The 14,433-nt window shown below is 33.5% G+C and overlaps 1 protein-coding gene across 1 annotated transcript in view; it reads left to right on the plus strand.

Moving 5' to 3' along the window:
- The window catches only part of LRP1B (LDL receptor related protein 1B), a 618,836-nt gene that overhangs the window by 437,482 nt on the left and 166,921 nt on the right, over positions 1–14,433 (plus strand). Inside the window, exons 44-45 of the mRNA XM_014941128.1 lie at positions 5,887–6,076; positions 7,681–7,885. Of these exons, the coding sequence (XP_014796614.1) occupies positions 5,887–6,076; positions 7,681–7,885 (395 nt within the window). The remainder of the gene's footprint in view (positions 1–5,886; positions 6,077–7,680; positions 7,886–14,433) is intronic.

Consider the following 14,433-nt stretch of genomic DNA (forward strand, 5'->3'; position numbering starts at 1 on the left):
CATAAAGATCAAGCAGGTGTTTAATGTAATGAATATTAAAGCCTTCTCCAAAGTTCTGATAACAAAGTGCTGTTTATGCTCAATTTTACTACTTTGATGGCTTTTCAGTATTAAAAAAAATATGATGTTGACAGTTGTTCTTGCTTTACAACTTTGCTAAAGAAGAGAAGTGAATAAGAATAGGAAATTAAAGGAAGAAGGTGGCTGAACTGATGCAGTTCTTGTCAAACTGGGAAAGTTTTGACTGTAAACTTTCTAGGGAATCTTAAAATTAGAACATAGGAGACAATATAGGAAATTAAGAAATAGTATATACATGACATTGTATATATATTAGTTGGCAACAACTATTGGATAATTTAAACTTTATGTCCTTTAGTATTTGTATTTACAATAATGAGAGAGCTCTAATCTGAGTTCTTCAGTTATTGATTTGTTGCTTGTCTGTTCCCTGGGAAAGTCAGATGAAGATCAGCATGACAATATTTATAGGCTGCATCTCATCTGTGGGATGCAATCCATCTTCGTTAAGTTCAGTAAAAGTGATAGATAGCATTTGGCAACGTAATGATGTGATCACTCTACCATTGCCTTTGTAAATCATAAGCTGTTGCTTTCTCTTGTGTAGATATTTAATCAGTTATACACCCCATTACTGATTTAATTCAGAATGTCAGTGGCAGGTGAATAATGTGAGTATTTGTATATTAATATCATATTGTATTAATGTTCCTTTCATTTAAGTATGCTATTCATGTGAAAATCATAAACTGTTCCTTCATGGCTAGAATAAATTTAATCAGTGCTGTAGGCATCTAATGCCATCAGTGTTTTAATTCAATATGTCAGTAAAACAAATGTGTTTCTTTTCATTTCCAGTTTCTTTATGCTTTACTAATTCTGAATATTATATGATGCTGTGAAAATATGAAGCCGAGAGTAAACAAATTGCTAATTTTTATCCTGTCAATAGATTTTTGGGACTGAATCCCCCAATTGTAGCACCAGATGGGATGAGTACATATTTCTGATATACTCTAACTGAATATTTGAGGAGAAATTAACTTGGGAAAAAATGCTCTAGAATATTCTTTAAGGATGTGTGAAATAAGTAAATCTAAAATAATATCAATGCAAACTGGTAATGATAGAAAGCTAGAATGCAGTTGCTTTGGAATCTTCTCCAGTGTCCTGTCTTTGGCAATATGAAGTTACTGGAAGGTTTTACTTTTGGTGAACCACCTGAAAGTGGCTAAAGGACCATTTCTAGGTCCATTTCTGTGCTCAGTTGGTACCTATATTAGCATTGATAAAAGAATTTATATAAATTTTGGGATTCTTCAATAACCTCTTCAATCAAACAGATTATTTTAACCTAGAAATGGTGTAAACTGACAAACACCATTGTATTAGCATTGATAATTTAGTATATTGAAGATGTGCCTGAGTAGTGTACTGTTGGTACTTCATCCAGCTTATACTATGTGCTTATACTACTGTGCAAACCAAGTTAGTTGTATTTTCCATGGTAAGAATTTATCCAAATCTTAGATTGCTTTAGCACCTACTCTCTAGGTGTTATGCCGTTGACTTTACAACCACCTTACTCACAGATTTCTAAAAGTATTAAATGATTCTCTTCTGAATTGGTGGAGTTCTCAATTACACTAGTAAGGAACATGATCAAACTGAAAGTTTATTGGCAAATTAAAGATTGCTTAGTATAAATCCTTCAGAATTTATACTTTTCGTGGAGCTAAGCAAGTGCTTTTGGTATGTGTTTGGAGCAGAGAGTTTCATATTTAATTAGGGTTTTCTATTGTTTTACATCAAGGCAGTTGAATTCCTCTAAAAGATTTTTCTTTTAAAGAAATGCATATTTTTTTACTCTGAATTTTTGTGTTTGTTTATGAAACCATTACCATCCACAGGCTTGTCACCAGAATCTTTTGATAGTTTCAGATTTCATTTGCTCAAGGATGTGATCATCTAATAAGAAGCCCTTCTTCTTTAAAAAGCTCATCTTTTAAAAAGCATATATTCATCAAGCAGTTCCTGAAGCTTTATTTCTGATAAATATCTGATATCCAATTAGGGAAATGTTTTGATTTCAGGCAGCTTTCACAGCCTGACTCTGTTGCTGGATTATTTCCAGGTTTTTTTCTTTTTTTTTTTTTTTTTTTTTATTTTTTTTTTTTTTTTTTTTTTAGTTTTCACTCACAGTCTTAATCATTTAAATTTCAAAAAATTAAAAAGATAGAGATTTCTACTTTTTATCTTAGCTTCTTATTTTCTTTTAAAGTTGTTTCTGACTTTCTCTTTTTAATAAAATGTTTTATTGATTGCTTTGTTTCAGTTCTACTCCACTTAGAACATGAGTATATGTGGCAAGGTTTTCCAAAACTGCATATTTTAGATATTTTATTAAAACAAGAGGAAGCTGCATTTTTTGTCTGTCTGCTAAACGTTTGCTTGTCTCCATATATAGCATAACTTTCCATGACTCTCTTTTCTAAAGTTTAGAAATAAACATTTTATAAATAATCGTTTTGGACTAAACCTTCTTCTGTCACAGTTTACAGACTTTGATGTGGAGTTGCAGTATGGTGTGTTAATCCAGTTCAAGAATGCGAAGCTGTACTTTCTGTTTCCTGTAGAAAAAATGAGTTCTTAAGTATAGGAATTGCAAGTAAACCTACGTCTTGTATTTGAAGAGCACTTTAATCATTCCAGTTGTGTTCTAGGTCATCACATCTAGCTATGGCAGGAACAACATCATTATCCTTTGTCTACTACAGCAGAGTTTTAGGCTATGTTGTATAAACAGTTTGCTTTAAAATTTCTTGACAGATTCAGACAAGGAACAAAACTAAAGTTGATAGAAATTCAAGAGGTTACATGAGGGAAATGCTTGGGTGGTTTTTTTCATTTTTTGTTTTTTGGTGGTTTTTTTGGATAGTGATCTTTCGAAAGAGCGGGATTCACAGCAAATCTTAGTTAAATCCTCACATCCTGAGGGCTGTGTCTTTAGCTACAAGACAAAGACTGGATTACATTTTTCTAAAAACTTCCATAATAAAGATGAGGAAGCACTCAACATTCACAGATGTGAAAGATAAAAACAGTGCAATAAATGCTCTGATGGTTTGTTCATTACAAACAAAGTGCAGAATTGGTCAGAAAATGCCAATGCATCTTTTGTGAATTAATAAAACCAAAGAATATCGTGTATTGGAAGGGATGCACAAGGATCATCACAACCAACTCCTGAATCCACACAGGGAAACTTAAGAGTTAAATCATATCTATGTAAGAGCATTTTCCAAATAATATCTAAGACTGTTGTGTTTAGTTTAGAGAATTGTAAGCAGTGGTAAAAGGGGATTCATCATATAATTTTAATGTAAATTAGTAGATTAAGTTAGTATTGCATTCCTGGCCCTTTATGTTAACATTTATCATGCTTCCCAAGTTTTCTTTTAATTTCATAGTTAGTGGAAGATTTGAAGAAGTGTCCAAGAAGTATATTAAAGCCTATATCTAAACTGTAGAGATTGCTGCCTCTGTTAATGATCTGTGAGCCCAGACCAGGGAGTTGGGTGGTTCATGTACGCAGTGCTTGGCCCGGTGCCGCTAGGATGATTTGGGCTATCCAGGTTCCCTTCAAATCCTATGTTGTCTTTCTCGGTCTTAGATGTTGTCATTATTTTTAGGATTTCTTCTGGCTTATGCTGCCTAAAACTGTGTGCTGGCTGTATGTTAGTCCTAAGAGTGATATTTTGATGTTGTTATCATAGAATGGTTTGGCTTGGAAGATCACCAAGATCCAGCCCCCCTGCCCTGGGCAGGGACACCTTCCACTAGACAAGATTGCTCAAAGCCCCATCCAGCTTTTTTGCATGTCCTGAAGCGTGGTGTGAAAAAGTTAAGGTGTGTTTGAGGTGTAGAGATCTTAGTGGTTGGGAGGTCTCTGTAGGCAAAAGGAACAAAACCTTATACTCCCCAAAAAGTTGGGTTATGGGTTTGTTTTGTTTTGCTTTTTTTTTTTTTTTTTTTTTTTTTTTTAGAAAAAGTAGTGTATTTTTGCCAGCAGAATACCTAGGTTACATCTCAGAACGAATTAATTGTTCCATTCTAGATGGTTGCCCTGATAAAAAGTAACATGCATGTGGTGTGGGTGCTCAAGTATGCAAGACCCAAGAATGAAGCAACTGGTTTTGTCGGTTCATAGTAGAAACAGACATACCCAGAGACTGCAGAAACCATGGTTCTGTTTTCAGTTTCTGTTTCCTGCATTCAGGAACATTCTAGCTGATTTTAAAATACTTCAGTAGGTGTTTTTCACATTTCTGTCATGATGTTTGAAAGAACTGTTTATCTTTGATTTTAGTTGGTGATTTCTGAAACAAAAAATAAACCCGCTATATCTCAATACATTTTTGTTGCTTCAAATTCAAAATAAATTAATAAGACAACTAAATATTGCATTTAAAGAAAGAATACTTGTAACTCATTCACCTTTTTCAAAAACAGGAATTCTTATCTGAAGGGTCATCTTTGCAATGGTCAGTAGAAGTTTTTGAAATTTCAAGTTGTCTTCAATGCTACTTTAAAGTTAAACTCAGTCACTTTCTTGAGTTGCTTGTAAGTGAGCTGAATATATCTTTTTTCATAAATCTCCTTTGTAAGTAGAAAGACCCATTTTACAGGTATTCACTTTCCTTTAAGGAGTGTCATGTAATTTATTTTTTCTATTTGTTTTTCTTTAAGACAAGTCACTGAGACTTCTCTATAGATATATCGTGAAAATGTACTCAGATGATCTCCAAATGCTTTAGAAAGAGGAATATAAAAACCTGATAAATAATTGTCTCAGAGTTTTGATATATTTGCCTCAGTTTTGATTTAGTGTTAGCACTTTCAGTGTGATAAAACATTTCTGTTCTGTGTATATGAATTGCATGCTAACAATTACATCTTCAAGCCAAATGTGAATTATAATAACTACTGTACTGTAATCCTTATTATATTTCTAGGGTTTTGCCTTCTGTAGTTCATTAATAAGCTGCATGAACCTTCTGGTCTAAAATTATTTGTTTCTAACAAAATAATAAGTGAAGTAATCAATGTACATTTCTGTAGTAATTCAAAAATAATGGTAGGAAATAATTACTCCTATTTCTCACAGTCTGTCACTTTTATATATTGAAATCAGATACAATTTATCTTTTCTGGACATTAAATATATGCTTTAGCTGCTTATTAATATTTGCTTTTGTTTCTAGCTCACCATTTTTTATGTAGAAAGAAAGAGTGTGGTATTGTGGCTTATTAAAACGATGTATTGATGCTGAGACCTTCAGAGTTTGTCTTTTTTCAAGTGTTTTAAAAAAACCCTGTACAGTTAATAACAACAGGACACCTTGATCCCTATTCATGTAATTTGTGTTAGAAAATTCATCGAAAGATAGTGCTAAATAATACAAGTAATTAGAGAAAACATGCCCGAGACTTGACTTACAAAGATATTTGAAGTTGTGACTAAATTATTGCTCTCGAATAAGTGCTTATTATTTGTAATGAATTACCTGGGGACACTGTAGTAAAAATACAAATTTAATGAGTGTTAGAGTTGACAAATATTTTACAGGGATATTAATAGTGATCTTGATCTCTATGTATGTTTGTTGTTTTTTTTTTAACTTCATGGAAAAACAATAAGCCTTTGATTACAATTAGAACATAAACAGGTGAAATGATGAAAGAATTGACAGTCAATAGGCTGAATTACTCCATGATTCTGCAGCATCAACTTCAAGGAAAAGGCAAAATAAATGCTTTGTTAGAAGGAGTTTTATTTGCTCTGTCTGTGACCATGTCTTCCAGATGTTGGTTCAGTGGAGGGACTTGCTTATCATCGAGCTTGGGACACTCTGTATTGGACCAGTTCAACCACCTCCTCAATCACGAGACACACTGTTGACCAGAGGCGCCAAGGAGCTTTCAACCGGGAAGCAGTAATTACAATGTCTGAAGATGATCATCCCCATGTCTTAGCTCTAGATGAATGTCAAAAGTATGTATTATATCTTTCTTACCAGATTCTAATTCTTGCCTAATGTCAAGGAAACAGCAGCACCTTATTTCACAGCCAACTAATACTGTTCAACTCTGTCTCCTAAACAAAGTAGATTTCGTGGTTTAGGAGACAAATGTTACTCTTTTTATTCTTTTTTTTTTTAAAGCAATTGCAGAATTAAGATAGAACATTGTATACATGTTTTTATGTTTCAGATCAACTAATCATTATATTTCCATGGAGTATTAAAAAAAAGCAATTGCAGAACACTGTATACATGTTTTTATGTTTCAGATCAAATAATCATTATATTTCCATGGAGTATTAAAAAAAATCAAGCTTGTTTCAAGAAAAGTGAACTAAATGAAAATTATCAAGAGCAATCTTTTTACTGATTTCTTCTGTCAGATGTGTTACTCTCATTGTTAAAATAAAAACAAAATTAATTTAAGCCTTTATGAAGAGGAATCTGAGTTGCTTGTGTGGCAAATTGGTAGGCCATTCGTTTATCCTAAATATCCCTGTTGTCTAAAATTACATAACAAGACAAGAGATGTACATTATGGAGTTTGTGGACAACACCCTGGAAAGAAGTCTGATTTAGTTCCCTTCCTGCCACACTCAAGAAAACTGTATTTCCTAGTGAAATAATAGGAGGGTTTATATTTCTACTTCAGCCTTTTGATAATAAGTGTCTTAAAAATTGAGCTGCTACTTCTACTATCTTCTCTGTTAATTCTGGAAGAAAGGCAACCTGCTGTTTCTGCTTCCTTTAATTGTCTCCCCTTTGGGAAGACTAGGCTGCGTTTCTGCCTTATTATGTTCTATTTCTAATTTGTGATAGTTGACTGTGCTCTGTTGCATGGGTAGTCAAGGAGGTTATTTCCATGTGGGACTTCACGTACAGTTTGTGTATATTAAGAGTTTATACTGTGTTGTAAAATGTGATTTATCTAGATGTCATAAATAAACCAATTAAATACTGATGAAGATTGCAATGAGAGAACGGGCAGATTCTGAAGAATGTATAAATTACATCCACAGCTCATTTTGTTCAACAGTAGCAAGGGGATGATCATGCCTCCAGTAGAGCATATTAAGGTCACTGGATTTCCCATTATCATCCTTTTGCATACCAGTCCTTTGGTCTGTATCACAACTCTAATATGGGAAAAACTGCTGATTATTTTCACTGTTAGAAATTACTAATATACACGTTAGCAGAATTAAGTTTATATTTTTAAACAGCTTATATCTATCTGTAATGGTATATTAGTATAGAGACATGATCAGAATTGCACAGACCTGTGGAAAAAAATCTGTACTTGTATACAAGTTAATGTTAGAATATTAGTATATTAGAATTGCACAGACCTGTGGAAAAAAAATCTGTACTTGTATACAAGTTAATGAACTGTGATACTGCTATATAATTTATAGGATGTTGGCTATCACATTTTCTTATTCACTGTTGATTATCACAATTACTTATAGATGCTGTTCATAGTTGTCTATGAATCTTTTTCTATTGCTCATTTTGTAGAGAATTAAATTATAAAATGTATCTTATGGTTTTGTTTGTTATTTTGATTTTAATACAGCTTAATGTTTTGGACTAACTGGAATGAGCAGCTCCCAAGCATCATGAGATCTACCCTCTCAGGCAAAAATGCCCAGGTTATCATTAGTACAGATATTCTGACACCAAACGGACTTACCATTGATCATAGGGCGGAGAAACTTTACTTTTCAGATGGCAGCTTGGGAAAAATTGAGAGGTGTGAATACGATGGATCACAAAGATATGTAAGTAAAACAAAAATCCCAAACATATTCATTGTAAATATGCTTGTTTGTATTTGTTAGCATCTTTAAAATGAAAACATTGCAGAAAGATTGTTAGTTCCCTAAGTTTCTCCCTATTTTTTCCCTATTATTAGTTGTATATTAGATTTAAAACTGAAAAAACTTCTGAACTACAAGTAATGCTGTGTTTACTCAACACGTTCCAGTTTCTGGGTGGCCTTCTGGGGTTGCAGACCCTTACCACAAAATCTATTTGCATGGGTATTGAGCCTGAAGAATCACTGTCCTAAATGATCTGTGTGAGCTTGGAAAAATGTAGAACTGCAGTAGAAGAGATAGAGAAATGTTCGGCTTTGCATAGGATGATTATAATTTTCCTTCCAGTGCCAAACTTTTCTGAATGCACTGGAATTCCTTTATTTTTTTATTTCCTAACTAGTCATTTTCAGATCTATTCAAATGCACTCCATTACTCTTTTATCATAATACGTTTGGGTCCTTGAGTGCTCTATTCGTTTCAGCTGAGTAGACCTTTTGCTTGGAATATGCAGAAGGCAGTTGATCTGTGCTCACGATTTTGTTGCATGTTTAGCTCTATGTTTCTCATATTTCATGAAGTCTTCCTTTGGGGGATTTTGCACCTCCCAAAGTGCATGATAAAATAATTGAAGGGCATGCTCTGGCTTATATTCTCATTTCCCAGCTCTACAAGATAATGTTTGCTACATCAGCTCACTTTCATATCTATGTAAAAAACCCCCTTCATATACTGTACAAAAGCTTTGAAATCTTTTTGGATCTTAAGTAGGAATTACGTGTTTTCTTGGAATCTTATCCAGGAGAAGATCCATATACTTTGTTTAGGCAAAATTTCCTTATCAGAGCAAAATAAGAGAGCCAAGACAGCAGAAATCAAGTCAGCATGACTAGGCATGTAGTTTCGCGTTGCTTCCTTTCTCCTTTTGTTTTAATTTATATAAATTAACCACAGCTCACTGATGTTTTCAGATGCAGTAACTGTATCAGAAACTGGACAAATCAAAGCTGTATGGATGCTAAAGTATACAATATATTTGCTGTGAAAATTGATGACTTTCTGAGTTTTTTTGTGAATCCACCTTGTGCATCTGAGAATAGCACAGAGAAGGCAGTTCAGTGGTTTTCTTTGGATTTGATTTGTTTTTCTTTTGTTTTGACACTTGGGAGATAAAAATGGAATTACTGTCTTTCCTTCTTTCATATTAATCCTTAGTTTTTATCCTTTAATTATATTTTGATTCTAAATGTTATAGAAAATCTGTACTTTTTATTTAAATTTAGGTCATGTTTTCAGAGATCTGTATGTCCTCCAGTTACTGCTGCATTTTTTTGTCAGATAAAGTAACAGAACAGCACATCGTGTTCCAGATGTAATGGATCTATATTGAACCCTATAACAACTCAATAATATTTGCAGGATTGTTTATGATTCTATCTCTTACATTACTAAATATAAGCAATTAAAAGCTTTAACTGGTTTGAATACAATGATCTTGGAGTTCCTACTTAAAATATAAAATGCTATAACTAGTTCAAATGATCTCTGCTTTTTTTATGCCATTTGATGTTTTTCTTAAATCATGCTTCATTCATAAGTTCTCCTGAAATATACCCAGTCTTATATGTTCTTATTCCTGACGTAATTTGAATAATTATGTATCTGGAAAGTACTTCAGTTTACTGTTTACCATATTAAAGAATTTTTCAAATGGAATCTTGAGGGACATGTTGCCATCTTAAAATACTGGTATAGGAAATATAGGTGGGGGATATTACCTGTTCTTCTCATACTCATCAGCTTTCTCATGTACTTCCTTTGTAGGACTCTGAACACAATTTGAAAGTTCTCGACTTTCTGTCCCCTTATATTTTGTTGTCATTTTTGAAGACTGACAGTATATTAGAGAATTTTTCAGATATTATTCTGTCACGTGATGTATTCATCCACATTATTATAATTGTAAATTACAAACTTTTGTCTTGAAGTGACGTTCATTGGTTAATTAAAAATGCCTATTTAAAAGGCATATGCAACTTTTATTTCTTTCACAATAGGAACTTGTGCTAATACTTGATTGCGTTTGCCTGCAAGTTTATTGCAAATTCAGACAATTATTCCAAAGTTCCTGGAGCTTAAGGCTGTACATAAATAGTTACATATGTGCCATTTTTTTCCAGTGATTTGCTTTGCTTAAGTACGTTGCCATCCCTATCTACTAATTATTTGTCTGTGTCACTACTACTTTTGTCATGTTTATTAGGGAAACGAAAAAAACCACCACATTCTTTTGTTCTCCTTCTAGTTTAACAGGGATTCTTAAATTATTTTCTTACACTTCTTTCAGTTAAAAATAATATTATTTTTTCCCTATTCATTTTAGCTGCTTTTCCACTTTCTGACGTACATGTGTGCCCTGTACTGCTGTTTATTTTCCATTTTACTATCATGTTTAGTTTTACTTCCCTGATCCTGTTTCTCTTAAAGTTTTGAATAGGCTGTCAGTTAAGTACAAGGTAATTAGTAGGTTATGTGGAAACAATTTAACTTCATCTACGCACAAGGTATAACAAAATATGCATCACAAACATGAAATGGGAGATGATGCAATGTAGTTGCAGAAACCATTACCAAAATCCTACCTTTTGATCAGACCTCTGGCTTTCGGTTTGCATCAGCAAACTGACCATTCAATTTTCTCAGCTGTTGAATGTTGAATCTTCTAGCTTTCCTAGAATATTGTCTCTTGGTTTGGCTTTCTGTCATTTCAACTCTTCTTCCCCATTACAGTAAACAAAAAAGCTCCTGAGTCCGGCATGCTTTCCTGAAGGCTTTTTGGGGGCTCTAGAGTGTTACCTTCACAAAGCCATACTACTGTTGGTTGTCCTACACCCGTACCTGTTTTGGGTAAATCAAAAGTGCTGCTCAGAGTTCTCACATGCTATGAGCTTTGAAACAGAGTTGTGTGTGTGTTTCCTGGGTTCTCAAAGCACTTTTCCTGCATTAATCCTGTGGGGATTGTCACACCAGAAAAAAACCCACCAGGCTGCTTCATTCCAACCTGTGCTTAAACTGTGCTGGCCTCACTGGCAGCGCTTCAGCAGATTTGCTCATCACCACATAGATACACTCTTACTGATACAAGAATGTCAGAATCCAACTATGAAATTGTCTTATTGACCTGGTGAAATAATATTTCCAGGGCAGTTGTTTTTCTTCATTCATATGCTGTCCAGCTTGACGAGATCCCTGGTTTCTGTATCTTTACACTAATCCAAGTAATAATCATTCCAACTTTCTGGTGACCTGAGGTTCTTAAAGGGGTTTCAGCAAAGTCCTGCCATCAGCCACCCCTCAAAAATAGTTTAAACAGATTGTCCTTTTCCTCACTATCTCTGCTTCATTGCTTTCTAGTTTCACTTACGTTAACAAAGGTAGAAATTGTATAGTAGAACATGAAACGCTAATGGTAATGTAATGAATTTTCTTCCAGACAGCAGCTGCTTTCTTCATTCCACTCACCACAATAATCTGGTACAATGAATGGGTAGAAAATAATTTAACAGCATTGAATTGACTCTTTTAAGTGGATTGTAAGAGTTTATTGATTTTGTATTTCGCTGATATTTTAATACTAGTATTTGGTTGCTGGAGTATTCTTTCAAGTTCAGAAAAATTTTTTTTTTACTTTTGTTCCTTTTTACTACTTGGAAGATATACAGGATTGGTGGTTTTTTAACATTTCTTGTTCTGCCCTGTCAGATCTTCCTGTTTAGAAAACAAAAGTGGTAATTCTGTCTTTCACAGTCTGTTCCCTTTTTTCTTCTGTTTCAGCTCCTGCCCTTGGTTGTATTTAATATTGTGGCCATAGCTGTTTTTAGCTGCTTAGTGCTTTAATGTTCTTTAATTGTAACATTTTGTTTAGGAACAGAGGGACTGAGCCAACAGCAGTGAAAGCTGATTTTATGTTTTAAACTTATTTTTCCAATAAATCATCAGCTATTTTAATTTTTCCTTTTTTTCAGTGTTGAATATTGCATAACATTTTACACATCAAGAACCTAGAAATATTGTTAATTTCCTGTAAACAGAATTCTGGTTATTTTCTCACATCCAGGTTGGAATGTTTTGGTATCAATTACAGTTTTGTGGGCCTACAGGTGTGATTGTTAAAATCAATACAGTTTTAGAGGTATCTCAAATAATTATAACCTTTGTGTAATTGCAGTCTTCCAGAAATTATAACTTTTAATTTCTAGAATATCTTTTTTTGTTCTGTTGGAATTCTGAATTTAAGCAATTAAACAAGTTCTGAAGATGGTGTTCAACTTCTGTTATCTTCAGTAACATTTTATTGGATCTATTCTTCAAACTTCTAAATATAGAAATGGAAGTTAAAGGCCTGGCTGTGCATTTATGAAAAACTTGACTTTATAACTGACATCTGAAACTACTTTTCAGACATGTCACTATATTTATTTGTAGTACAAGTTTGAGGACATCAGAGTTATTTTGGTCAATTTTTGCAATGTATTTGTGATGATATCAACATTACCTTGAGAAGTAGCCAAATAACTCACAAAGGCAGGATAGAAGCAAGGCCAGCATGGAGAGAAAACATGCAAAATGTTAGGAAGCAAGACCAGCACAGGGATCCAGCATGGAGAGAAAACATGCAAAATGTTAACAATTAGAAATTTAGAATGTCTAACCCCATTAAAATCAGAATGTGCTCAAATGTCTTAGAGAAGATTCTCATAGATCTGAACGTGAGCAGTTACAAAAAGTTTCAGGTCCTGAATGTGTTTTGGAGTTGGAAAAACCACGTTGCTGTATTCTCTATGTACTAATAAATAATCAGATGTGAAAACTAACCCAAAGGAAAATAATGTCAACCTGAAGGCAGATATTTTAATAAACTTGGATGCTTGTCTGGAAATAAAATAAAAATGAGCCTACTCTCTAAAGCAAAATTATTTCAGCAGTTTGTACTGCTTTCTTGTGATTTTGTTAAACAGCACTAGAACCAATAGTAGTAGAGAAACTAGAAACGCAAGTAAAAATGTATACAATTAGCAGAACATGTGCAGTTTACCACCTAGACATTGAAGTTTGTCATGTGTTGTCTCTCCCATTCCATGTGTTATGTTAGTTTATTGTTAGGTTACATGTTTTTTAATCAATCCATTCTTTCTGTGTTTGAAAAGAATCTAGTGTGGTGTGGATAATGTGGTAGTAGAAGTTAAGTTGTGTTGGAATTTTTTATTTTCTCTGTTCAGCAGTATAAATATATTAGTTGCAGTGGGGATGTTCTGTTCTTCATTCTTTTCTCTTGCAAATACGATCAAAAAGAATCTTTGTTTCTCAACTTTCCAAATACTCTTGTTACACATTAACATTTGTCTTAAAATATCCAGAACTAATAAAAACAGTGAAATATTCCTCCTGCTTAATTAGTTGTTTTTCTGGGGAGTTAACTCCATTGACATTGAGTTACTTTTTTTTAAGTAGTTCTGTAAAGGAATGCTAAAATCGAACCTAATGAAAGTGATTCCATCACCAATGGCAATAAGGTCATCTAATCCATGTGAGCTAGGTTGCTGGTTGACACAGATCCAACAGTGTTGATTTGGGACTGTTTGCTGAAATATCTTGATGTCCAGTGTTGGTAGCATGGTAGAAATTAACTGAAAGAAGGTATTAATAAAAAGATAAAAATCATCTTTAAGGCTGTGGAGAATCAGAATATTTATAATACTCACAATCCCACAAAATTCTAGAAGGCTGAAATAAAGGTGGGCATTACACGAAGTTTGTCATTGTCATTTATGATGTTGGAAAAAAGTATTGTGTATTTAATGCACATGTACTCACAATCCCACAAAATTCTAGGAGGCTGAAATAAAGGTGGGCATTACATGAAGTTTGTCACTGTCATTTATGATGTTGAAAAAAAGTATTGTGTATTTAATGCACATGTAGTTGCAAAGAAACTGGTTAATCTAGTCATAATTTGCAGAGTTGTATCATTTCCATTTGAATGGCACTGAGAAGTACAAGGCTGTTATAAACAGTTGCTCAATGTATCATTCAACTGAACTGCAAATCTGCGTAGCAGCTGGAACACTGCAACTGTAGCTTTGCATTTTGGTTTTCAGTGTCTTAAACATTCATTTCTAGCATGGAGAAACAAAAATTAATTCTTGATGAGGAAGCACTTCTGATTCTCTTCATTTCACTTGGAGAATTCTATGCAAATGGGATCATGGTGTTCTCTCCCAGTATGGTTTTCTAGTATGTCCTTTTTATCCTTTGCTATGTGATTGCACTTCAAGTTATTATGAAGGTATTTTTGAAAGATACAATAAATGAGAAGGAAATCCATACATTAAAGATATGACAATGATGAAAATAAGGTCTTTATTCAGACCAATCAACAAAATATTTTATAGCAGTGATTGGTAGTGTTCTTCTCTAAAACTCAACTAAAAAATAGACTAGAAATTCTTCT

The sequence above is a fragment of the Calidris pugnax genome, unplaced genomic scaffold (assembly GCF_001431845.1).
Source record: "Calidris pugnax isolate Ruff unplaced genomic scaffold, ASM143184v1 scaffold60, whole genome shotgun sequence".
NCBI classification, from domain to species: Eukaryota; Metazoa; Chordata; class Aves; order Charadriiformes; family Scolopacidae; genus Calidris; species Calidris pugnax.